The following is a 23,847-nucleotide window of genomic DNA, read 5'->3' as shown; positions in this document are numbered from 1 at the left end:
TACTGAAGGGTTGCACTTTGGTTTAGGCCCAACCTTCGCGTGTTTAGCGCAAAAGTACAGATCCAATATATTTAGTTCGATTTAAAACATATTTAGTGTGTTTGTGCAACGACATTTTGGTTTTTGAAGCTCGAATAGGAAATCAAAACAAAATGTATTTTGCGATAGTAACGTTGATTGTTTGTGTCAACATTGCATAACTGTCGTAGCTTTCTAGATTGCGGAAAACGCAGTTTCTGGTTTCTGCCTCATGTAACCGCGAGTAGTTATTACAGGCCTCAGAACTGAAACGGCAACAAATTAACACATATGAGGTGGCAATTATGAATTTGCTCGTCATGATGCTACATCTGTTCACCTGCCAGATTTAACCCACAGTTGTAGCACAGTTCAGATTGAAGTTCGTTTTTGAAGCCATTTAAAAGTCATTTAGTTGATTAGGACCTGTTGAAACAATTGATTAGTCCTAATCTACATACGAAAGTGTTCTTGGAGTTTGAAGTGTAAAAAGGTAGTTTATAAGTGTGATTAAGTATAAGTTCGCCGGTGTTGTGGTATAAATATACTATGTAGTAGGTTAAGTGCTAGTTCATGAATCAAAACAGGAAGTATTTTTTCAAACCAAATCATACATGGTTGAATAATATTTACTACTAATGTTGTGAACAAATTGTTGTATGTAAACGTTAGCATTGTTTCGGCTTTGACAGCTTCAATAAGAGTAGTAAATGTTGAACTTCAAAAACTATTATATGCAGCAATAATAAAGCTATTTCTCTTGTAGTTGAAGTCGTATAGTGTTTGTTTTTTGAATATTCTTTGCTTTAGTAAATTTGAAAATTGACTTTTTAATTGAAATATTACGAAGGAGTCAAGTTATTCCCTGATAAGAACACAGTTTTGCTTTTTAAATTTAAGTGAAAATTCTTCTTGAGTAAAGTATTCTAAAAGATAAAAAATCTAAATTCAAGAAGCACACCATCGGTTGAAGTTCTGTGGAAAAAAAACCATGACAATATGATTTCAACAACTGTAGCAGTCAACAACACGTTTCAAGGACAACAGAATATTACAAAAGACTTTGACAAAGACCACAAACTTTCGTTTCAAATCGTTATTACAGTTGTGATCATGATCAGTACCTACTTGCTACTCGTCAACTTATTTTACAAACTAAAGTATGGAAGAAAAAATCTAAAATGGACAAACAATCTATGTTGCTTAGCTGCCCTAATGTTGTTTGTCGAGTGCTGCCTCTTTCAAACTCAGCACATCTTGCACAACTACTCAACACCGTTCTGTAGGGCATACTCTATACTGCACGTTACATTAGCCATTGGAGCTCGTATGGTAACATATATGATATTGTGGTTACGGCAAAACGGAATGTACACCAAGTGTCTGCAGCGGTTAAAGACTAAAACAGTATCAGTGCTGAGTATAACTGCTATAACTGGCCACACATGCTTTAGTTTCATCCAGATCTTGGTAATATCAACCATTTCCCAAAAAGCAAGGCACAACCGTTGCATCAGCAGCCACGCGAGCTTGGGACAGGTCATAGCCATGCCAATCGCGTTTTTGCTTGCTTCACTCTTTCAAATCATGATTCTAGGTCTTGTAATCAACCCCATGGTCAAGCACTGGAGGGCAAAGACCAGCCAAATGGCCAACAACAGGCCTCTGCGTTTGCTGGTAGCCAGACTTTGTGTTTGTACAGGAATTTGTGTGTCAGGGGATTTAATAGCTTTGGGTCTCTTTGTACAAACTCCACCAGACATGGACTACGATATTCATTCTATATTTGCTTGTTGCAACTTAGCAATCCACATTATATCGATAATGATATCCTTTGTGGACTATCGTGTACGTTTTTTCCCATTCCTCAATTCCTGTGCGATTGAAAACCATGCCCCTTGCCGTTCGATTGATATTGGGTGCGTTTGCTCGACTACCAATTGAACCTGGTTTTTCTCCTACACTTTGCAAAGCCCACGAAATATCTACGGCAATAACACGAACAAAACGTATTTGCTAAGTAGACTTTGATATAATGACAATTTGAAGTAACGTTTAACTGCTAAAGTAATATGAAGTGTTCAAAAGTATTTTTATGTCACCATATGAGCTGGAGAAATGAACCTCAAAACCAGTTTATATTTCTGAATCCACGGATGTCGCCTTACAACAAAAGTTTTTTTGAAATTCTTTGCTATTTTATGTAACCTGCTGTATATATGTGTATTCTGTACGTGCAATAACTTGTTTTTATATGTTAATCCAGATAAAGTCAATGTTAAAGGTTTGTGAATTAATAGGAGGTTTTGTAAATGCAGAAGAGTACTGTAATAAAACACTTAACATTACGACCTTTCTGTCGGCGCCAAACTTGCTTGTCGTTTTTTTGGATACAGTGACATAATTAAAGCAGGGCGTGCTATGTGGATTATGTCAAATACGGTTTTCCACAAGTGGAAAGCATGACACACCTTAGGGAGCGGTCAATGAGCTTAACATTTTCTTGTTTTAATTTTCTATTTGAAAGTAGCTCATGTTGACATTTAATTCATGTCATCAAATCGTGACATAAGTCATAGTACGTCATGTCCATTGAAGGCGTTAACTGAATTAATCGATGACCAGTCATAGGCTAGAAAAAAATCTAGCCTGCGGTGGGATTCGAACCCACGACAGGAGTCTATCCGTGGCGTAAGTATTTCATAGTACACTCCTTTATTTGTTATCGTTTATTCAGTATCAAATATACATGTTTATCTATTGAACATTGGCGCATAGAAAAACATACAAAAATGTTGTCACAGCAAACTAGCGAATATTTTTATTTTTGAGAAACAGACGAAATTGAACTTCTGGAAGGCCGATTCCTCTGACTTCCGCTATGTAGCGCACTTCTACGCAAACTTGGCTTGGGCGAAGGTCTAAAATATGTGAAGGATTTAAAACAGTTTTGTAAAAACGCTGTAGTATTAGTTTTGTTAATTTGATTTTCGGAAACAACTCGAAACGTAAGGTTAAACAACAAATTTGATAAGGTTTTTATGCTGCTTTTCCGGAACATTTTTTTGGCAAGCAACTGTACCAAACAGTTTAGTGCTGGTGGCCAACAATTAAATGTTTTTGGAATTTTTTACTTCGTAAGGCCGAACGTTTGTCTACTATAACCAGGGTTGCCATCGACTTGAAACCAAAAATAAGGACAACCGAAAAATTATTTTTTTATGCGAAACGAAACAAACGTTTTTGAACAAATCTTTGCATTTATACAAGCCATGAGATAATATTTGCAATATTTTGGCCAGAAACAATCTGTTCCAGCAACCCCTTGTCCGTAGAAAATACTAAGTGCATCTCACAACAGGCCGGGTCTAGGTTCACTTCTACTTGTAGCAGGGATTTGACCAGTAATTGTTGAAAATAAGACAAAAGAAGGACTTAAGTCAAAAATAAGGACATTTCCTAGAAATAAGGACAATGAACTTTTCTAAGACATAGCCCTTCAAAACAAGGACAAATCTTAGAAATAAGGACGGTATGGCAAGACTGGCTATAGCTGAATTCAATAGATTATAACACACCTCCGAATTATAGTTAATTCTTAGCCTGGTTGTACACCTACAAAAAAGTATCTAAAAACCGTATCATTTTGTATTGCTTACCCTTTGTCGGTTCCGTCACCACCGCGAGATGGCGGTAGAGCAACGGCTCTTGGACGGGCTGTAAGTATGACGTCACCTCTCAGAGCTTCTTCCATAATATTGGTGATAGTTGAGGACAGTACGTCTTCCAACAGTGCCCCGAACTCCGGTGTTCTGGTATAAAAATTATTTCAATTTACATACTAACACTTCATGCTAATTTATTTTTTGAAGACGAAATTTGAAATGATTTTGGAAAAAAAGTAAAAAAAAATATTTTTACAAAAACATGCAAAAAATAATGTGTTTTATGAGCACCTTTTGATCTCTTGCTCCATCGTTCTTTTCTGTGTGGATGACATAGCCGTTGTGGCGGAACGTCCCAGTCGGTCACGTGGTGAGCGAGCCGTTCCGCATGACGAAGGACGACTCTGGAACAGAAAGCCAACTTAACATGGATATTGCGTATTTATTTTTCAACTAGATTGTGTGAAATAATTTGTAACAAGCCAATGTATGACTCATGGGCAAAGTTTTCGTTGAAGCAAACTTAGTAATTTATGCGCAATGTGCGACATATGTTGTGAAATCAGGCCGTATGTATATATGTTCGTGTTTACTGAATTGAATTTTGGTGTATTTGTGGCGGTTTCTTTACTTCTACGGCTTTGTATGTCAAGTTAACGCTCTCGCTGTGGAATGCTTGGTGTTACCAGTCAAAATCTCGGTCAATAAAGTTGATTTCTAATCGCAACTTTAGTAAAAAGTTTTCTCCACTTACGCTGCCCTCTTGACGAAGTATTTCGTCCATGAATTTGTTGGAGGAAGCTTGACCTGCAGAGGAACATTCATCTTTTTTCTCTTCATGTCCATCAGCAGTTTCCGGTGGCTGCAAATATAACCATGACACAGACATAAAAAAGTTGGGTAATCGCAAATTGATGTGAATAAACAATATCTGTTAAAGCTTTAGGCTTTGCGATAAGCACGTTAATTAGCTTAACCAAGGTGGCCGAGTGGTTAGCGTAACCGCCTTGTACTCGCAATGTTATGGGTTCTAATCTTGCCTTTCCATGAGCAAAAGCTTAGTACAGTTTTAAACAGCTTGAACTGGTTTCAAGTCAAGAACTCTTAACAAAACGAAGAACACAAAAAAACATGACAGCTAACGTTACGTTTTGAGGCTCTGTTCTGTTATACTGAGGTTAAAAACCAAAAAATGTCGTGCACCAACCTTAGTGTCATCCACTATCCCTGCATCCTCGTTGGTCACATCCTGTTTAGCATCGCTTGAATCCTGGGCGTCGGCAACTTCCTCCTCCAGTGATGCTCTTTTCAAATCTCCATCCAAATCTTCTTCTAATTCTTCCTCTCTCGCAAGTTGACCGAAGTATGGCGTAGGTTGTGACGTAATGTCCTTTACGTCATCATGGAAGGTTGGGTCGTCCAACAAACCCCTTAACAAGTTTTTGTTGCTTTTTGTATAGTTATGAGATGTTTTAAAAACACTATTTTTCCAACATGATGTATTAAACCTTTATGTTTTATTAATGCTTTACTACATAATACTCAAGTAAACCTTCTAACGTTTTTCGGGATGCCCTTTTAAACACTTACAGTTAGTAATAAAACTAATTACATTTTGTCCAACAATTTTCAAGTTGGTTAAACTACCATCTTAATATAAAACGTATATCAGAAAAAAAACGTAAGAATTTCTGCATTAACTGTACTCTTGCTTAAGGTAAAACATATAACATAAAAAAACTTGAGCGCAGGTTTGAAACGATTGATCCAGCTAATAAAAACTGTTGTTGGTTTCGTGAAGTCGACTAAAGGAACCCACCTCAGAACGTTGCCTAGCACCGAAATGACAACGTCCTTTTCTCCTTCGTTGCAGGTTGTCAATGGATATTGGCTGTCTGGTGGACGCGCCAACACTGGGTATGCAACTTGCAGGTTTCTGAACGCAATCATAACAATATTGTATCTCTACGTAGTATATACCAAAACAAAATTTAAATGTGTGGCAAAACGTACATTTAGATTAGAAACTAGGAACTGAAACACCCACAAAAGACAAGTTTTCGAATTTGCAAGAGACGTTAAAAATATACAGTTTTGTCTCCTATCTTTCGCATACCTTATAATTTTAATTGGTCAACAGAAGTTTGAGGTAATTTTGGAAATATTGCAACAAACCTGTCCACAAAATGCGATTTGCTTTGTTTCGGGAAATTGCTTCGAAATTCCGAAATATCATGGGTCCTTGCTGTTACCCCAAGATGGCTGACGAAGGGTTTTGGGGCCTGGGGCTGAACCCACTCATTTTTGGCACCCGCCTCCTCCTGACGTAAGAGTCGTGAACGGTTGCTAGGAAACTTGACGGGATCCTCAAAGCGGATTGGTGGAAGCGTTTGGAATGTCTTGTGTTCCGACTAGTGGATAAACCGAAAACGATTTTTCGTAAGAATTATGCTTTTTAAAAGTGGATATAAAAGTACTGCTTTAAAAAAATAAACATTCTGGTTAAAGATATTTCATTCGCAGTACATTTTCGGTATTTTTACCTAACAAATGTATCTTTTATAGAATTTTGATGATACGTTGTTCCAACCAAATAAAGTCTTCCAAAATTTCAGTCAAAAAAATTAATTAAATGGGTCCGAAGTTTAAATTAATGGCCTCACCTTAAATTTTAGCCTAAACCCGAAACCTATTTTTTTGTACAAAACGAAACCCGAATCAGCCCGAAAAGTCGGTGAAAACCGCGACAAATATGATGCCAAATAAAGTCAGGCCCGAGTTACAACTGTGGGTTGTGGATTTTGGGGAGGTTTCGCTCGTCGGCAAAACAGTCCTATCCAGTGATAGGTTTCAAATTTTTTGTCAGCCGGTTCTATCACAAAAGTCATTTTTCAGCCGGTTCTGTTGCAAAAAGTCCACTGACAGTAACCAGTAATGCTAACTGGTTCGCTGATCTCATAAAATTTCGTGAGATGGTTCTATAGAACCGGTGCGAACCGGCTGAATCCCACCACTGGTCCTATAACCCACCTTCATCGAATGCTTTGAAACCACGCTCTCAGTCAATCTTGTCGGTGTTGTTTTCTTGTTTAAAACATTTTCCAAGTTACGCCGCGGTGACGTCATGCTGAACTTAGACGGGCCCGAATGAACGTCAAACGCGTCATGCTTGCTGACGTCATCGGGTACGTCATCGTCAGTGATGTGGAACTCCTGAGCTTGTCGGTCACGCTCTGCTTCCCACGCTTCAAGTTCAGAGCGATATTCGGCCATTTTGATTTCATCGACAACCTTATTATCAGATTGTATTTTTGTAAAACAAGCAATGTATTTTTGTTGCACAATTAACACCTGTTTGTAAACACAACTATTTTAAGGGCAAATTACCGTTTTTTGCCAGTTAATCCAATAAAGTGAAAAAAGTCGATTATACCGCAGAAAATAAAATTGGAATAAGTATAAAATAATAATGAAGGCTATCTAACAAACGCTTTGTACCTTTTCTAATCAAATATCTTTGACAAAGTCTGTTTGCTAATGTAATATGACAGCAATTTGTTTTACAAGTTACCTCGCATATAAGATCGAGATCGTAGAAGGAAGGTTGGCCCACAGCACAGAACATAATTCGTGTCATCGTTCGTTCGCCTGGTGCCAAATGACCTTTAACTGGTTCAACTCGTAGCACCTGTTAAAAGGGATTAAAACATATAACAGGTAAATAACGTTTGCATATAAAAGTCACTATGGTCGAATAGGTTTTGAATAGTTCATTATTTTCTAAGTGGCTTCAGCAATATCATTACTAAAAGACATTGAGAACTTAAACGATTTTGTTGTTTTCTGTATTTTTTGTCTTAAACAAAGGCTGCCTTAGCATATATTGCCACTGCTATGTATTTTATTGAGGAAATACATGTTTTTTATGAGATACCCACATGTGAGTTTGACGCTGTTATTTTCAAACCCACTGCCAAAATCACCATGCTATATGAGGTACAATCTATCCAAATGTCATTTAATTTAGACACTGTTAAAACATAAAAAAACAATAATAAAGAAGCCAGATAATAATTTTTTGTTACCTCGTTTACAAGTTCTGATGCAGCGTGCCAGGAATACGACAGAGGGCGGTCGAGAGACTTGTTGCATAAGAATATCACGTGACGTGAACGACTGAACAAGGGGACATTCCCGAAACTGACACGCTCCTCAGATAAGAACATGATCTGTGTAAAAAAGTTCGTTTTACAGGTTTTGTCTATAAATAACGAGTTTTGTAGCACCAGCTAGTCGTCACTCAGAACCATACACGGGCTTGAAAAGCAGTATGTTTTAAAACAAAACTGGCCAGGGAGCTTGCATAAAGGGATATTTCTTACAGCAGACGTTTCAACAATCACAGATGTATCCCTTGTTTGCACAGGCTAAAGCAGTCGTGTTGGTCATATCACTTACAAAGTTTAAAATCAGAAAACATCCAAATTAGCATGTTCTAATGGGTCTTAACACGAGATTAATGTCCAAACATACCCATCTCAATGACTGTTACCTGGCCGGGTACTGGTACTTTCTGTGTGCTCGGTACCGATGTGAACTCAGCTGGTTGGTCGAGCATCGGCATCGTAGAACCCATCGCTCTGCCGTCATATCCAATTCCCTTGAACGTGATTAAGGCTGTTTCTCCACCGACAATATGGATTGGGATGTCAACCTACGTTTTTACGATGTAGGATTTAGTTGACGCATCTTTACGATTAGAGTTGTTAACATGTGTTAAGATCTGTTAATTTTCTTATTTCAGACGAATATATTCGCTATTAAAGCATTCTCAGTGGGAAATAACTACACAAAAGGAATGAAAGGATCGAATGGCGAAAGATTTCTTGAGTCAATGTACAAGCAGTTATGTCTTTAAATATATTTGGTAATTATACCTAAAACCATTGTTTATAAAGTTCAAAATAAAGTCATATGTTACCGGACACCATAAGACTTAGCAAATTGATGTTTAGGTTCTTGGGGGATTTTTATCATATTTTGTTTGAAGCCTTTGACTTCATACGGGGTTCAACAGACGGAACTGACATTGAGCCAAAAACAATGCTGACTCGAAGAATTAACACAGCCCTCTGTTAAAACAAAAAAAAATCTTACAATATACGATTTGCTCTCAAGTGGGGAGAAAATCCATTCCAGGTTGGCGGAAGTACCGGGTGGGATTTCCCCTCTGGGGTTAAGACAGGTCAACACAGGATGAGTGTAGTTTTCCTCTTGTAGTTCACGCAATGGGTCCATGGCCACCTCGTATATAACTGACATACATCCTCCATTGTACATCTCATACAGCTGCATTAACAAATAAAACATTAGTAAAAAGATTCCAGTACAATACAGTAAAATATGTTTAAAGCCCTAAAGCTTAAATAAAGGTCAAAACGTAATTTTCGGAAAATATTTGGTTGGAAAATGCACCTATTGCAATGACAGCAATTGTTTAAAAGTTCGCAACAGTATGTTTTTAATACACAAGGTGTCTTATAGTTACTTTTTGAATCAAGTTAAGAGGTTCTTAATGTGGGCACTGTAGGCACCCATCTCAAACCTTAACGGGCAAGTTTAAGCATTTGAAAAAAAAGACATATTTAAATACCGACACTGAAAAATAAACATTGTCTGTGGTGCCCTTTTTGCTACCAACACCATACCTCACGGCAGACCCACATTTAGCTAAATTTCGATAGGTGGCGCAAAGAGCACAAATACCTATTTAAACGTTATGGTACTATTGTTAAACGTTGTATTAACATCAATTAAACCAACTTTGACTTAGTTCCTATTGTCAATTTTCAAAAACGTTCTTCCCAACCCTACCTCCTCTTTAGCTGCTAAATTAATTAAGCTCTTTGCGCCAGCTTGCGAAATTTAGCCAAACTTGGGTCTGCCGTGAAGTATGTTGTTAGTAACTCTACCCCATTTTTTGATTACGTAACCATGCTTATTGTGCTTAGTTGAAAAGTCCTTTCACCAACATTGGTCGACATACGACCAAAATGTCTGTGTTGGTCAATTTTGCAACTCGATAAAATGCAACGATACGACACATATATATACCTGTTTCGGTGGAGTTGGCCCTCCGATTGGAACAGGAGTAAATGTGTGTTTTGTGCCAGGGAAGTGAAGGTATCGACGGTTGAGGTGAACGGTCACACCGATGAAATTCAACTGCAATGATAAAATAGGTTGATATACCAAACAAGGGAGCCACACCCGTAAGTTTAAATCCCCACTTAGTTTAATTTTTTTCTGAACAGAAAGTTAATTTGATTGAATAAATTATAGCATAATATTCGTTTTAGATTTACATTTAAAACTGCATGGAATGGTCGACATATAAAAAGATGATTTTGACAAAATATGTCGCCCACAAGGAAGGTATGGTTTAGTTTTATTTAATTGACATTATTTAATAAATTAATTTGTATCTTATTCCTTAAGGATTTGGACAGTTCATGATTACCAAACTGTCCGTTGTGTTTGTCACATTTTATCAAGTTTTACATATCAAAATTAATCTGAAATATCACAAAGCCAAATTTACCAAGACTTCTTTTCCGTTTTCAATCTTGAACAAGACCGGCAGTCTGTGTGTGCCAGCAACATCGTGTTTGTAACTGAATAAGATTGTGCGACTTTCTCCAGGTTTTAGAACGCCACGACTTGGTTTCACTGCAAGAAACATAGAACGGTTAAGACTAAGTCAACTAAGTATCAGTACCCTAACAGATATGTAGAAAGGCCAAAACTGGCCAGTTCATTTAGTGCTGCTATATAAGATAAGTAGATTGCATGTAAATAAAAAGGCGCCTTTCCAAGTTTCGGCCCTTCGTATAACCATAATCTACATGTGCCTATCCGTTTACCTGTGAACAATTTGTTGTCCTGAATATGAAGTTCATGCAGCTCATCGGGATCGAACGCTCCAGTTTCAGCCCAATAGTCAATTTCAAGTTCCATGTCTTTCGGAAACAGAAAGGCCCTAGAAAACGTTGCATTTTTGGTTAAAACTAGCCATAAAGTAAAAATTCAAGTAAATTGGATTTACCATTTAGTTTCTACAAGTCCTGTATTTTTCACCATCATGCTGACAAAACAAGGTTCAGAATCGATCGAAGCTGCACCGAAGTTGAAGTCCATGATCGACTTTGTGAAGACACTGGGTCGACGCGACGTACTGAAACAAAGCATAAGTTAAAACAAGTTTTGTGAAGTACCTTGCGGAACTATAAACAACAGTTTTTGAACACGGTACATCTACAATGTCGGACTCGTAACGCAATACGGCGTTTCCAAATACCCATCGAGGATAAAAATAAAACAAACAAACAGTAGATTTTACTTTACATTGGTCCAATGCAATGGTTAGGGATAAAGTTCAAAACATACAAAGTAAGTGGTTATATTTATATATTTGTACTCACACACGAAATGAAACATTTTTTTGTTACACAACTGTTGACATGCGATGCAATTTCAAGTCCCGTATACCTGTGTCTGGTATTCACGGAGTAAACGAGTTCAGCTGTGGATGGATCAGAGTCGAGACAAGTATTGAAATGTTCAAGAGAAAACCATCGCCACAGTTGAGTTTTGCTTATACTGCTGCCACTGCCTGATGGACGTGCGTCTGTTGAAGAGAAAATTTTAATCAAACATGTCTTGCAAAGGAGTGTTTACAATAGTCATGCTTTTTTCGAATGAAACGCTCTTTTTCTGACAATTGGTTAATTAATTTTTACCTATGTCTTAATTAGCATTTACCCAGAATATACATGTCCTTTAAGCCAAAAAAGCACGAACACAAGAAAGTTAGAAAATCGTCGGTTGTTTAGGATAAGAATATGCCGGAAAAGCAATAATTGTCAATACGGTATGCCTGGCAGCAATAGCTTATTTAATTTGAAGGCATAGTATACTTCGACAAAACTGTGTTTATAGTTCGACAAAACAATGTTTAAGGTGGCGTTGATTTATGGTTAGCGACATATTAAATTTAAAAGTACATGATGGTGGCTTTTACATGTTAAGAATAGTTAGGATGACAAACCTATAATGGACAATGTGGGGTAAACTCCTTCGGCACTCAATTCTGATAACAAGACGCGACAGTTTTTGTTGATGGGTTCACCTGAATTAAAAGCAAATTTCATGAAAACAAAAAATGTAAATAAATGGTAAATATTTCCTGTGTGTTTTATCATTTCAACATGACATCTGTGTAACAGAAATGTTTTCATACTGCATTAAAAACGTCTTACGAGCAAAAATACGCCATAATTTATCCAGTCAACTTTACTTTAAGCAATTAAACTGTTCCCGTTTGGGCGTACGCTCCTGCTCCATGGTACAGTTTGCTTTTAGTTGGAACCTTCAATTTTTCTTACCTGCTGTATTCAGGAGTTCATAATACAACGACCAAGTATAAAGGACTCGTCTATATGGATGAGCTGTGGCTGAAATGATCACTTTTGATCGGGCAGGAAGGACGGCCTCCCATTGGTTGAGCTTTAAGCCAATTGGCTCGCTGTAAAATCGTAACACAATTCGAGTACAATGATTTGGTTTTACAAATGATTTGTTTTTTCATTTGGATCAGTAAAATATTAAAGTATTTAGGAATCCGATATAAAGCATCGAGCCAATATCTATTAAAGCTCCAGACAGTGCGCACTGTTTCGACCTATATGTGGCCGATCAGTGCAGATGGTGACAAGAGATGTGGCGCATGAGCTAGCCACCCTACGGCACTCCAGTTTGTTGGGAGTAACAGAATAAAAAGACATGCCCCAATAAACCTGTTTCGACCAGCTGATGAAACGTAAAACTGTCAAGAGCTTCTTTAAGATTTGCTTTGGAAACTAAATGGGGTGATAGTAAACGATATAATTATAAACAGCACTTTTCACATTAGAAGTAGCTTACTTTTCGTCGGGATCCTCGCCGTATTGACTGTTAATACTCTGTTCCACTGACAGACGGAAATGAAGATCACATTCTGAGTTGTTGAAAAGCAGAAGCGGTTGTGACGAATTGGAACCGGTGATGACGCACCCGAAGTCAATGTTGCAACGTTCAGCCTGAAATGTAACACAAAATAGCTGAGATTAACATACATTCGTAAATGGGATGAAACCTGAAGCGTTCATGCACACCAGCGATCACGACATACTCATACATAAACCTTAGCACGCCAGGCCAATTGAATAAATTCGGTCTCACAAGCATTCCTAAACGGCAAGGCACAGACTTGATTTGCATGTGGTGGGATTCGAACCCACGACAGGTGTCTTTCTGGGACTCGGCCTTGCCAACCGAGCTACACAGGCTCCTTGGTAAGCCCATCGACAGTCCAATCAGAAATTAAAAAAGGTTTAATGCATATTTGTTCCAGAACAAAAAGCTAAAAAATAACAAAAAATACGCATAAGGCCATCTTGTGTGGGTATAGAATTTACATGTATTAGCTAGGTTTTAATTTTTTTGGTGTAAGCATGTGAGACTTCAGTTTTAACATGCATAGCATCCATCAAACTACAAAGGCATTTACAAATCCAACATTACCTTGATATCGCCTTCAAATCCTTCAGCCACTCCACGTACAGCAAATAATTTGGCATCTGCACTTCTGTAGGTGTCGGATTGAGGACTTTCCCCGTGATAGTGCCAGGTTAGGCATACAGGTTTAAAAACATATTTTTTCACCGCACCCGGTGTGAACGTCCAAGTGTGGCTCTAGAAACACAAAATAACATACATACAAATTAGGTAGACTAAAATAATAGAAATAAGACCAAATGCAGATTTCCAACTGCTAAGTGTAGGCCTACAGTATAAAAACTAGTAATTCTTCTACAGAGTAGCAAAATAAGGCACCTGAAACTTGCAATAAACTTTTTGTATTTTAAGCATAACTACGCTCAAATTGTCATTAAACTATACGAGGCAAGTGATTAGAAAAAGCACAAAGAAATGTATGGGATTGAGGGGTATCATTTACCAACAAAGTGTATTTACTATGATCGAATTAATTCCATCCAACTGGAAAAGCGTTTTGCAGCGTGCATATTATTTAAACGAGAGCTACGTTAGCCGTTAAAGTAAATAATTTTTTTGTAAGCTAATTCGATTGTACAAGTGTACAGTAATTAATTAATAATGACAAATGTCGCCAAGAATGTTTTTCTACTTCCGTTACAAACCGACGTGTATACTACACTATCATACCTGTATTTCGTTAGGATGAATCACACCCTCGATAGGAGAAACGGACAGGTATTTCGAAATTTGTCCGGGAAAATGCCATTTGAATTTCAGAGGAATTCTGCCAATGTTTTGAACCTCGTAATCACGTTCGTTGGTCGTCGAAACGCATGTTGGCCGAAAAAACATCTCTCCCTTGTTGCTAAGCAACAATTCGGGCTGTTCACCAGTTCCAACCAGTGTAATGGTCTGTACGACAAAGCGTATTCCAAAAAAATATGGTACTGCATTACCAATTGTTATAAATCTCTAACCAAAAAAGCAGATAGTAATTCAGTTGGCCGTTAATGTGGTAGGGTTTGCATACCATGTAACGTTTTTTAGACATTTTTTTAAAACACAAAACCATTTCAGCAAATGGCTACAACTGCTTTTGTATCCAATAGACTTCAATCTTTAAAGAAGCAAAAGTTTAAGAGAAAAAGTTATCTTAGGGCAAGGCAATTTTAAGTGTCGAAAAGAAAAGGTCAAGATTTACATTTTTCAAGCAAAAGCAATACTTCAATTTTTAAGTATCGATGATTCTCTCCACATTCCGCTAAACAAAACTGTCCTGGGAGCATTAAATTGTTATGAGAAGACCAACCTTATCATTTTTTGTGTTGTCGTTTAATCTCAGTGTGACAGAGCCATGATAGGTTGCAACCTTTTTTGGTGTGAGTCTGATTGCACTGATGTGAAATCTTGACTTCATCAGACCTTGGTGTTGTTTCACTGTAAACCCATCGTTCTGAGTCTGCAAGTAGAAAAATAAAACCTATTGGCTGTTTGTTGATTGGGGATAAGAATCTCAAATTCGAAACATAATGATTCGAAACTTTTGAGTTAAGTTGATTTTTTTCACTCAGTAAAATAAATCATAGTTACACTGTACAATTTAAAAATATGCGTTACCTTGACAAACTGATAAAGAACAGGCGTGTCTCCTTTGTTTTCCAGCAAAATTGTTTTGTAAGAGTTCTGACTCGATGCCACAGCAGGAAAAGTCTGCAAAAAAGTTGTCTTTACTGCAATATATATTTCTTTCTAATTATTATTTTTTCAAACATTTTTCTGTTTATATCTGTTTTTCATGGGCAAAAATTATATTATGTACAAAAGTAACAAACTATTGCCTGCGAATCAGGCAATTTTCAGATGATAATGGTTTGGATCAGTCACACACATCAGGCTTTTACCATCGTTTGTGTACTAAGAGAAGTTTGTGGAAGAAAAGTCTCCATGTTGCCAACAAAAGTGTGAGCGGAAACATCAACGGTAAGCAGCCATGGAACGGCGACAGTTCCACCTTCAACCAGCCTGTAATCTCTCATACTCTAAACATGCAAAACATTAAGAGTATATTAACCTATAAAGGTATTACAGCCAACAAACACAAGTATTACTAACGTTTAATTGAGTTATGTTATGGGCTAGTATAATATAATAATGTATGAAATTTGAACCCATGGCAAAAAAAGGAAGTGAAAGTAATGTTTCATCAACTAATGTAAATTTTGTACGTATTTTTGCAATTTAAGCTTTAAGTCCATTTGAGGCTATAAGTAAACACTTTGCACAACAGCTTGAAGATCAGTGGAAATGGTGTGTAGCGACAAAGAATAACAAAAAACAAAGTAACTAGTTTACTAAAGGATTGTATTTTAGATAAGACTACCTTGTAAAAAGCATAGCATTCCAGTTCCTTCCCAAAAAACTGGTTTGGAGCATCAGGTTTAAAGATAATTCGGAACTCTGTCGATTTGAGTGGAGGAACATCACAACTTGATGGATGAACTTCAAAAACTCCAGCTGGATCTGAAAAGTTATCATACCATGTCAAATACATAATTCGAAATAAGTTTTAAGGAACTATGTGCAACACTATTTTTCAGTTTCATTTAAATCATTTTTTAAATTAAACAACAGACTAACTTCCGACTAAAAATAAAATCCAAATAATTCACAAAACTTTTTATATCGCTTGGCTTTTTAAAGATTTGTGATATCACATTGGCAGGTGAAACTCGGATACATTTGTGGAAAAAAATGTTACTTACCATCAATCCACATTGCTGTTATTTTTCCTCTTGTGTGGTTGGTCAGTTGCACAGTCACATGACAAGATGTGTGGAACTCCACCTGACCTATCCATACTGAAGCTTGATCAAGTGATACATGAGGAGGATAATGCTGCAATACAAATTAGGACGATATAACATATTGCAGTGTGTATAAGTTTCAATTGTCAAGAAAATGGCATGAAATACAGGCCAGGTAGTCACATAACCAGTTTCACAAAGTGTGCTATTAAGTGGATTATGTGATTACCAACTAAGTGATAAGCCACATTTTTATGATCCCTATGTAATTAAAAATCCTAGGGGTGGTAGTAATTTGTTATAACCTCGGTTTAATTGGATTCGGTTAATCGGGATCTTCACCTGATTCAGACAAAACTCAAGATACAAATGACTTAAAATAGGACAAGACTGGAACTAATGGACATCAGTTAATCAAAAACTTCACCTTATCCGGACATTTTTTGGGGTCCAAACAGGGCCCAGATTACCGTAAGTGTGGTTTAATGTATGTATATGACAAATAAATATTTAAAAGCCCCCTGTACAATTTTCACAACACTGCTTACTGTAATTTCCGTATTGTGTCCATCATCAAAGTATTCATCCATGGCTGACTGATGTTCAGTTGAAATATCACGCTTATCAGTGGGAAGCATCAGGCACCCATCTTCATCTTCAACAAGTTTTCCCTCCCTGGTAACAAACATTTATTGCCAAAAGGTAACTTATGTTCAAATCTACCAAAAATCTTCCTAAGCATCTTGTGTTTCTCTGAGTAAAAAAGCTTGACAGAAATTGCCACAACCTGGTGGAACCTTGTGGGTTGTAAAAAATCGAAGTTACCAACCACATGTAAAACTTCCACAGTAACAGATTTGCAGAAAGACATACAGCTCATTAGCAGTTCATGACAGCAAGGGAGCATAAACCACTCTGTTATTATACATTTTGTAAAAATTAATGCTTACTTGTGTTGACTGTTCAAAATATCGGGTGGATAATGACTGAGACCTCGTTCAACATGGATTCTATATTGGTGCAAATGTTCTTCCTTTAACATAGGAGGTTTGCATTCTTCAGTGTGGCAAGTTCCAATGAAATCCATGAAAACTGGTTCCTAGGATAAAGTAGACATAATAGTTTACCCTTTTATAAGGGTGTTAGTTCACCCTTCTATTATTAACATTAATCTACTGGTTCAAAGTTTATTGTAAATTGTAAATAAGTCATTTTAAAACATTTGTCCATTGTTACCACTTTAAAAGCTCAGGACAGGACTAAAATATGTAAAATATCAATTGTAAGCAAAAAATTATCCAGTGCAACGGTAATGAATTTCAATGATCACAGCCTAATCCCAGCATTTTCGCACATATTTTGTATGTGATAGGTTTATTAGCTGAAAAATTAATACAGCTTATGATTGTAAATTAAAGAACATTACCAAACAATCTTAAACATGGTCATTGTAGAACTGTGTCCCACCTGTTCATGAACTAGTATTGTAACTCTCCTGTAATAGTTGATCGAGTGGGGTGGTGTGAAATGTACAATGTGAGTTTGAGATGATCGAGGAGCCAGGTAACCACTGTTACAGTTGACACAGAACACGCTGTTGAACTCATCTAGTAAAATCTGTTCAAACAAACAAGTATACAAGTGAGTGCATCACTTACAACAAAATTTGTGACTAAATATATATTACTGTACTAGTTATGTGTGCTGAATCTTTTTAAAACATTGCCTAATAAAAAATAAATATCTTAATATTGATATTGGTATCATATTTAATTTAATTATTTTAAATGCATTAAGCCAATTAAAAAAGTAATTTATTTCATAAAAAGGTTTATTTTTATGTAATGTGCATGAACAACAAAAAACCTCTACTGCGCATATGACTTGCATGTTTTTATTTTATTTTGCTCAAAATACATTCATAAATACATGCGATACTTGTATTTTATCTCTGAAAAGTCTCCTTAAAATAGTTTTGTTTTTTGGATTGAATCATCAGACTGACATATTCACAAAAATATTCTGACAACAGGTATTACTTATCCTTTTACAATGTTGACTTTCAACCCTGATTTAGGCTTTAAGTCATAATCAAACCATTCCTTACCTGATAAACAGCTTCACAGTCAGAGGCATTTGTGATATGAAAAGTCCTGGTTACAGTTTTTCCCTCTTTGACCACTCCAAAGTTTATTACACCAACATTTAACTGTATGTTGGGACCTGAGAGTATGTTTTTAATTTGTAATTAGTTTCCTGATACATATCAGACATAGATTTAATTTTAACACTTACCAGTTGAGGAACCAATGCATTTGAGAGATGATTTACTGATACTGCCCACAGCGCTCACCTCAAAGTATTCAATACTTGTGTTTCCCACTGACTGAGGGTTGAATGTAATCTGAAGGAATTTATGCATATGTCAACAATTATGAATGAGTTGGATAAGACTTTAAGCCTTCATCGAGACTCAGGATCACATAACGTTAATATATGAATCACAGTATACTAGGTCCAATAAAGGTATAATACTGGCAGTTTCAGATCATTCCAATTTGGCAAGGTAGAAAAACCTGGGCGGCAGTGGAATTTGAGCCTGCACTAGTGATGGGACAATTTTGAAGCGAGTTCGATACCGAGTATGAGTACCACATGTATATACCTTCGATACCGAGCACTTAAGTGTAGTGTTGTACTTAGTTGTATATCATTGGCTAATTTATCTACCATGGTCGGGGTACAGGCGTGCACACACACATGCCAAAAAATGTAATCTCCACATGATAGCGAAAAAGATATACGTAAACTGGCGGAACTTTTTTCCAATTTTGTGCTGTCCAAAGCAAATATTGGCATAAAGTTGCCCGTATTCTTATGGTGTAAATCGACCTTCGGTACTCGCACGTTGGTATTGAAAACTGAGACAAAATATTTCGATACCAAGTATGAGTATCGATACCACTGAAATCGTTCGATACCATCGTTACTGAGAACAGGGTACCCATCACTAGCCTGTATCATTAGTAAACTACTAGACCTGGCAAATTGTGTTGTCCATTGTGTGTAAAAAATGCCAAATAATAATGAAAACAGTTATTCTTGGTACACTAGTTACAGTTTAAAGTCGTTCAACAAAATATTTATTTTTCAGGTTAGTATGGCTAAGCAGGTTGAATAGAGTACTGCAACATGTAAAGTCTTATACTAATGGCATGCACAAATTTAAATATAGGATAACATAAAATCATTGATATTCAAATGAAAGACATAAATATTAAGTGGTAGCAGCACTATAAAAAGGCTCCTATTTGTTACCACTAATCTTACACAAAGTATTACTTACTGGAAGTTTAAAATTCCCCATTGGAGTTATAACCCCACTTGTAATTGGACATGAGAATGAATGATCCAATCGAATTGTCTGACATGTTCGCTGAACTTTGAAGGGCGTCTTAACTGTAATGTAAGAATATGAACAGATTGTTTCAATAGCCACTTTCACGACAATCTTTGTGTAAGAGCAATATCTTAAGTGTACTTAAAATATCTTGAATTTGGAGTGGTTTGTTTTTGGACCCCATAACTGTTTCACATACATCGACTTATAACTTTCTGACACACAAATTTAGTGGATTTAAACTTTTTCAAATTGTTTCTCTGTATACCTCTATTACATTTGACAAATAAAGGTATAATATAAAAAGGACAAAATTTTTGTGCATTTAGATTCAAGTTTTGCATTAAATGTTAAACTATAAAATGTATGTTTGAGTGTTAAGCAAAGTACATACTCTCAAACTTTTGTTTCTTTGTCTATAGCTCTATTACATTTATCTTTTTTTTCAAAGGACCTAGTTAGGCAAAGTAACTGTCCACCTCACATTATAAATAATCTTTGGTAGCAGTTTGATACATTGCAGCAATTGCTTATAAGTTATATGTATAAAAAACCTACCATTGGAGAGATTATGTAATGTGATGAATTTCTCTGACTGGTGATGGACATTAATATCACTAAACTTCAAAACAGGCATTGTATTGTTACTTCGGTTGTTGGCAGGCAATTTTGAGCTGGTGCTTATCAAAATATGGGGATACTTTCCTGCACAAAATGGTTTGTTTTTAAACACAATTAAAAAAGAAACTTGATTATTATTAAATAGAATTAAAAAAATGTATCCAAATGTATTAAATAAATTTGACATGGTGACCTCAAAATGATCAGTTTTTGCATGTTATTGTTGGGTGTCTTTACAAAAACATTAGCATTGATGCTTATTTGAACAGTTTTCAAGTACTTGTTTATACTGCACTTACCAATTCCTTCCAATTTTACTGTTTTCACCATATTTTGGCCAAATGAACATACTGCAGTCGCATCAAAGACATTTGCAGTGGTTGGACGGAATATTACTTTAGGTGAGCAGGAGGCAGTTGGCTGAAGAAGACCTGATGTGGGAATGATGGCAAATGGTTCAGAAACTTGCCAGGAAAATTTAGTTGCAAGCTCGCTGCTGCAAAACAATACAATGTTGTTAATGTTAAAAAACAAAGACATGTTTATTGACCAGCTAAATTGAAAGCATTTATTTTGAGCCTGAATTTTTATGGATGTTAAGTAACAGCAGTTTATGGCTTTAATTTATAGGTTCTTTTGTGGTTGCTTGTTGTTTGGCATCTAACCTCATGTTTTTCATTTCAAAGCTTAGTTCCATAGTGTCATGGATCGCTACAAGACCAAAATGAATGCTGTCTGGTAAATGAAGGTTGGTTTCTGGTAGCAAAGCTTGCAAAGAGATGTTGAATGTACCAGATGCAGTACTGAACTCAATTGTGTCATCGTACCTTTCCTAATCAGCAATACAAAGTATCAGTTTCAAATCATAAAATAAGTTAGTAAAGTGATCATAAAAAGATGCAAATTTTATAAATACAAATACGAGATTTAAATGTTTTTTTCAGGTGTTCATTATAGCTGTACATGGATTTGCCAAATTTTTTATTTTTATTTTTTTGTACTTTTAATTGCATGCAGCTTGCAGATCTGATTGGAATTGTCTTCTACACATTTGTACCCGTGACAGTTAAGCAGCGACACATAGAGAGATTCATTTATTTTTAATTTTATGTCTTACTTACTTTTTCAAGTGGACGGAATGTAATAGGCAAAGTAAAGCTAGTTCCTGCACTAAGAACAATCACTTGTGGGAACAGTGTACTGAAGAATCGTGATCCTGGAACTTTGTATCTAAAATTAAAAGAAATTAAAAAGTAAAATAAAAAAAAATTAAGTCTATAAATGCTTGGGTACTACAAAGGGAAAATGCATTTGATAAAGTCAAGGTCACGTTTTATACAACATTCCAAATTTAATTAAAAAATGCAAAATCCATGTAAAAAAATGCAAAATGCAAATCATTATATGCAACTGTGGTAAAGGCATTTGTAGTTCTTACTTAATTTTTTGTGTTTTAACGTGGACATTCTTCAGTGTCAGATTTCTTGTGTACTCCTCACCAGGTTCCCAACCTTTCCACACAACTTGCTCAGGTTTTACTTCTAGTCCCAGAGATCTTAAAATGCAATAGTATAATAATTCAGCATTTAATTGAAGCTACTACTGAATAAAGTTAGTCTGCGAAATGGTTGCTGTTTTAACATCAAAGATTTGCAGACAATTTTTTATGAAAGAGTGTTATGCAAACTAAAGAGTCTAAACAGGTGCTAACCCCATTTGGAGAACCACTGTCTGATTTTAACGATGCTTTGCTGGGTTTTGTTAATGTTTCAAAATCTTAAAGCCAACATGCAAACATTTTGTGTATCAGCTAGAAAAGAGTGGCATCATTTAAACAATGTTGTTGTTAAACATGACCATCACCCACCTGAAAGGAGGGACATTAGCAGCAGCATCTTTGTGTGATAAGGAATGGCAACTTGCAGATGACCTACAAACGTAAAACATATGTATGTATTGTATATTTATAAGTTATTCTGGATTTTAAGGCATTTTCGATTTCAGGGTGTATGATCTGCATTTGGTATTTAACGCTTATGTGTGATTATTTCATTTTGTGCTAAATTTAAAAAAATGGAAAGTAAACATAATGAATGAATCCCTCAACATATGTGACAGTTAGCTAGTAAGATAAGAAACTGAATTATGTGCATGCTTGAAAATTACAGATGGTTCTGGTAATAACTGCAATTTACTAAGCATGTTTTTAGTAGGCTCTGGTTTAGAAGATCATATACTGCCATTAAAGGAATAGTTTGTACAAAATATCTCCACAAAATCAGCATTTTTAGAGGTATACTATCATGTAACATACAATTTACGTTTATATGCTATTTACAAACCATTCAATTCAGTTATAATTGACATTATGATGTGTTAAGTTAAAATCACCACACAACTTTAGTGCAACATTATTGTGTTCTTGTGATAGTGGGGAACTCAAACTATTTATACTATAAACAGATCTACCTTTGATTGGAGAGCGTTCCAGTTTTACGACTTCTTCTTGAAAGTGGTTCATACCGAATGGCTGATGTACTGGGAGGTACTGGAGTTACATGTTTTGAAAATACCTCAGTCTAAAAATGAAAGTATCACATCAATATTATAGACTTCTTACAACCAAAATACACAATTTTTTTAATCTCTGATAACATTGCTTCTTTAAGTATTTTGTTTGTATAGGGTTTTACAATACATGGTATTAAACATTCATAAATAAAAGATCAAAGTCATTGAGTACATAGGTTTTTCAAAGTTTCAACAAACACTATTGTGACTTTTAAGCTAAAGCTGATCATGACAACACTGTGAAACTGTGTAATAACAGTTTATATGCTAGTGTAGTTGGTATTATAAAGGAGAGACACAGAACGTTTATACATATGTACATTCATAAGCTGCACATAGTGCAACTGTTTTGAACAGTGCAGCTGGTGGTAAAAGATTGGCCACCTAATGGCACTCCAGTTTGTTGGAAGTAGCGGGTTCTTGTCACCAGCTGCACTGATGAGAACTTATAGATCGAAACAGTGTGGACTGTCTGCAGTTTGCTTATGTTTTGGCTTTATGCTTGTCTTCATGTATACATGTCTTCATATATAGATTCAAGTATTGCAATAAATTTCAAATAACAAATTGTCTGTTTGAGTATTTAACAAAGTACATACTTTCATTAATGGTTGAGTCACCCCAGTGCGCTTGGTTTTGCTGGATGCCACATCAACTGATCTCCGTTGTGCAGAAATCATATTGCAAGAACAGTTTAATTAAACCTGATTTATTTCATTTTAAACGTACTGACGCTTTGCTTGACCTCAAGTTCCCGACTTACAAGTGCTGAAAACAAAATATTTTTAAACAGAATACCTACTCAGTTAAACATAAAATACTAAACGTTCATTAATTCTTTAAAACTATTGGATTTACACACTTCATTTAGTTTAGTAACGGAACAGACACAGAGTCGAGTGTTGCTATGGATTTTCGTAGTTAATAAATTAAAGGACCTTTTAGAAGCACATTTTAAAACCAACGCAAACAATAGAGATACAATGTATTACGGCTTTGTTCAAATACGAGGTAAGTTTTAATTGCGTATTAAGCTTACAAATCTTCAACGATTATCAAGAATTCTCACCAGATAAAAAAAATTTGAAATAAAAAATAAAATAAATCAGTTTGTACTTTCATGAAAATCAAAGAACCAATGAGCGGTGGAAAGAAAATAGCGCGCGAACTG

General features: G+C 36.0%; 1 protein-coding gene across 2 annotated transcripts; it reads right to left on the bottom strand.

The window, feature by feature from the left end:
• Positions 1 to 2,732: 2,732 nt before the first annotated feature.
• On the bottom strand, positions 2,733 to 23,440 carry LOC145204989 (cilia- and flagella-associated protein 65-like). 2 transcript variants are annotated; one of them, XM_080077613.1, is made up of 41 exons: positions 23,276 to 23,440; positions 22,575 to 22,684; positions 21,973 to 22,035; positions 21,544 to 21,660; positions 21,227 to 21,335; positions 20,771 to 20,937; positions 20,405 to 20,601; positions 20,043 to 20,189; positions 19,431 to 19,543; positions 18,380 to 18,488; positions 18,192 to 18,307; positions 17,552 to 17,701; positions 17,035 to 17,183; positions 16,633 to 16,759; positions 16,043 to 16,175; positions 15,661 to 15,800; positions 15,182 to 15,319; positions 14,898 to 14,990; positions 14,590 to 14,739; positions 13,968 to 14,192; positions 13,305 to 13,475; positions 12,666 to 12,820; positions 12,128 to 12,267; positions 11,791 to 11,871; positions 11,232 to 11,370; positions 10,789 to 10,917; positions 10,607 to 10,722; positions 10,285 to 10,412; positions 9,798 to 9,908; positions 8,841 to 9,032; positions 8,236 to 8,397; positions 7,769 to 7,912; positions 7,255 to 7,371; positions 6,714 to 6,974; positions 5,859 to 6,094; positions 5,503 to 5,619; positions 4,891 to 5,113; positions 4,438 to 4,545; positions 3,975 to 4,087; positions 3,678 to 3,830; positions 2,733 to 2,939 (listed from the first exon to the last, which is right to left on the bottom strand). In XM_080077613.1, the coding sequence occupies exons 1-41, from the start codon at positions 23,354 to 23,356 to the stop codon at positions 2,840 to 2,842; spliced, it is 5,730 nt and encodes a 1,909-aa protein (XP_079933739.1). In that variant the 5' UTR covers positions 23,357 to 23,440; the 3' UTR covers positions 2,733 to 2,839. The 2 variants fall into 2 exon arrangements, with proteins under 2 accessions (XP_079933739.1, XP_079933740.1); XM_080077614.1 differs by having other exon boundaries at positions 20,405 to 20,598.
• Positions 23,441 to 23,847: the final 407 nt, after the last annotated feature.

This window comes from Phallusia mammillata, chromosome 8, assembly GCF_965637545.1.
Source record: "Phallusia mammillata chromosome 8, kaPhaMamm4.hap1.1, whole genome shotgun sequence".
Lineage (NCBI taxonomy): Eukaryota > Metazoa > Chordata > Ascidiacea > Phlebobranchia > Ascidiidae > Phallusia > Phallusia mammillata.
Note: the sequence above shows the minus strand (reverse complement) of the source record. Positions and strands in the feature narration are given on the sequence as shown.

Coding starts and splice junctions, on each gene's coding strand:
- LOC145204989 (XM_080077613.1), bottom strand. CDS start 23,356: ATGATTTCTGCACAACGGAGATCAGTTGATGTGGCATCCAGCAAAACC. Junction 21,661..21,972: donor GCTAATGTCCCTCCTTTCAG/GTGGGTGATGGT, acceptor TTGCATTTTAAG/ATCTCTGGGACTAGAAGTAA. Junction 20,602..20,770: donor TTTGAAATGAAAAACATGAG/GTTAGATGCCAA, acceptor ATTGTTTTGCAG/CAGCGAGCTTGCAACTAAAT.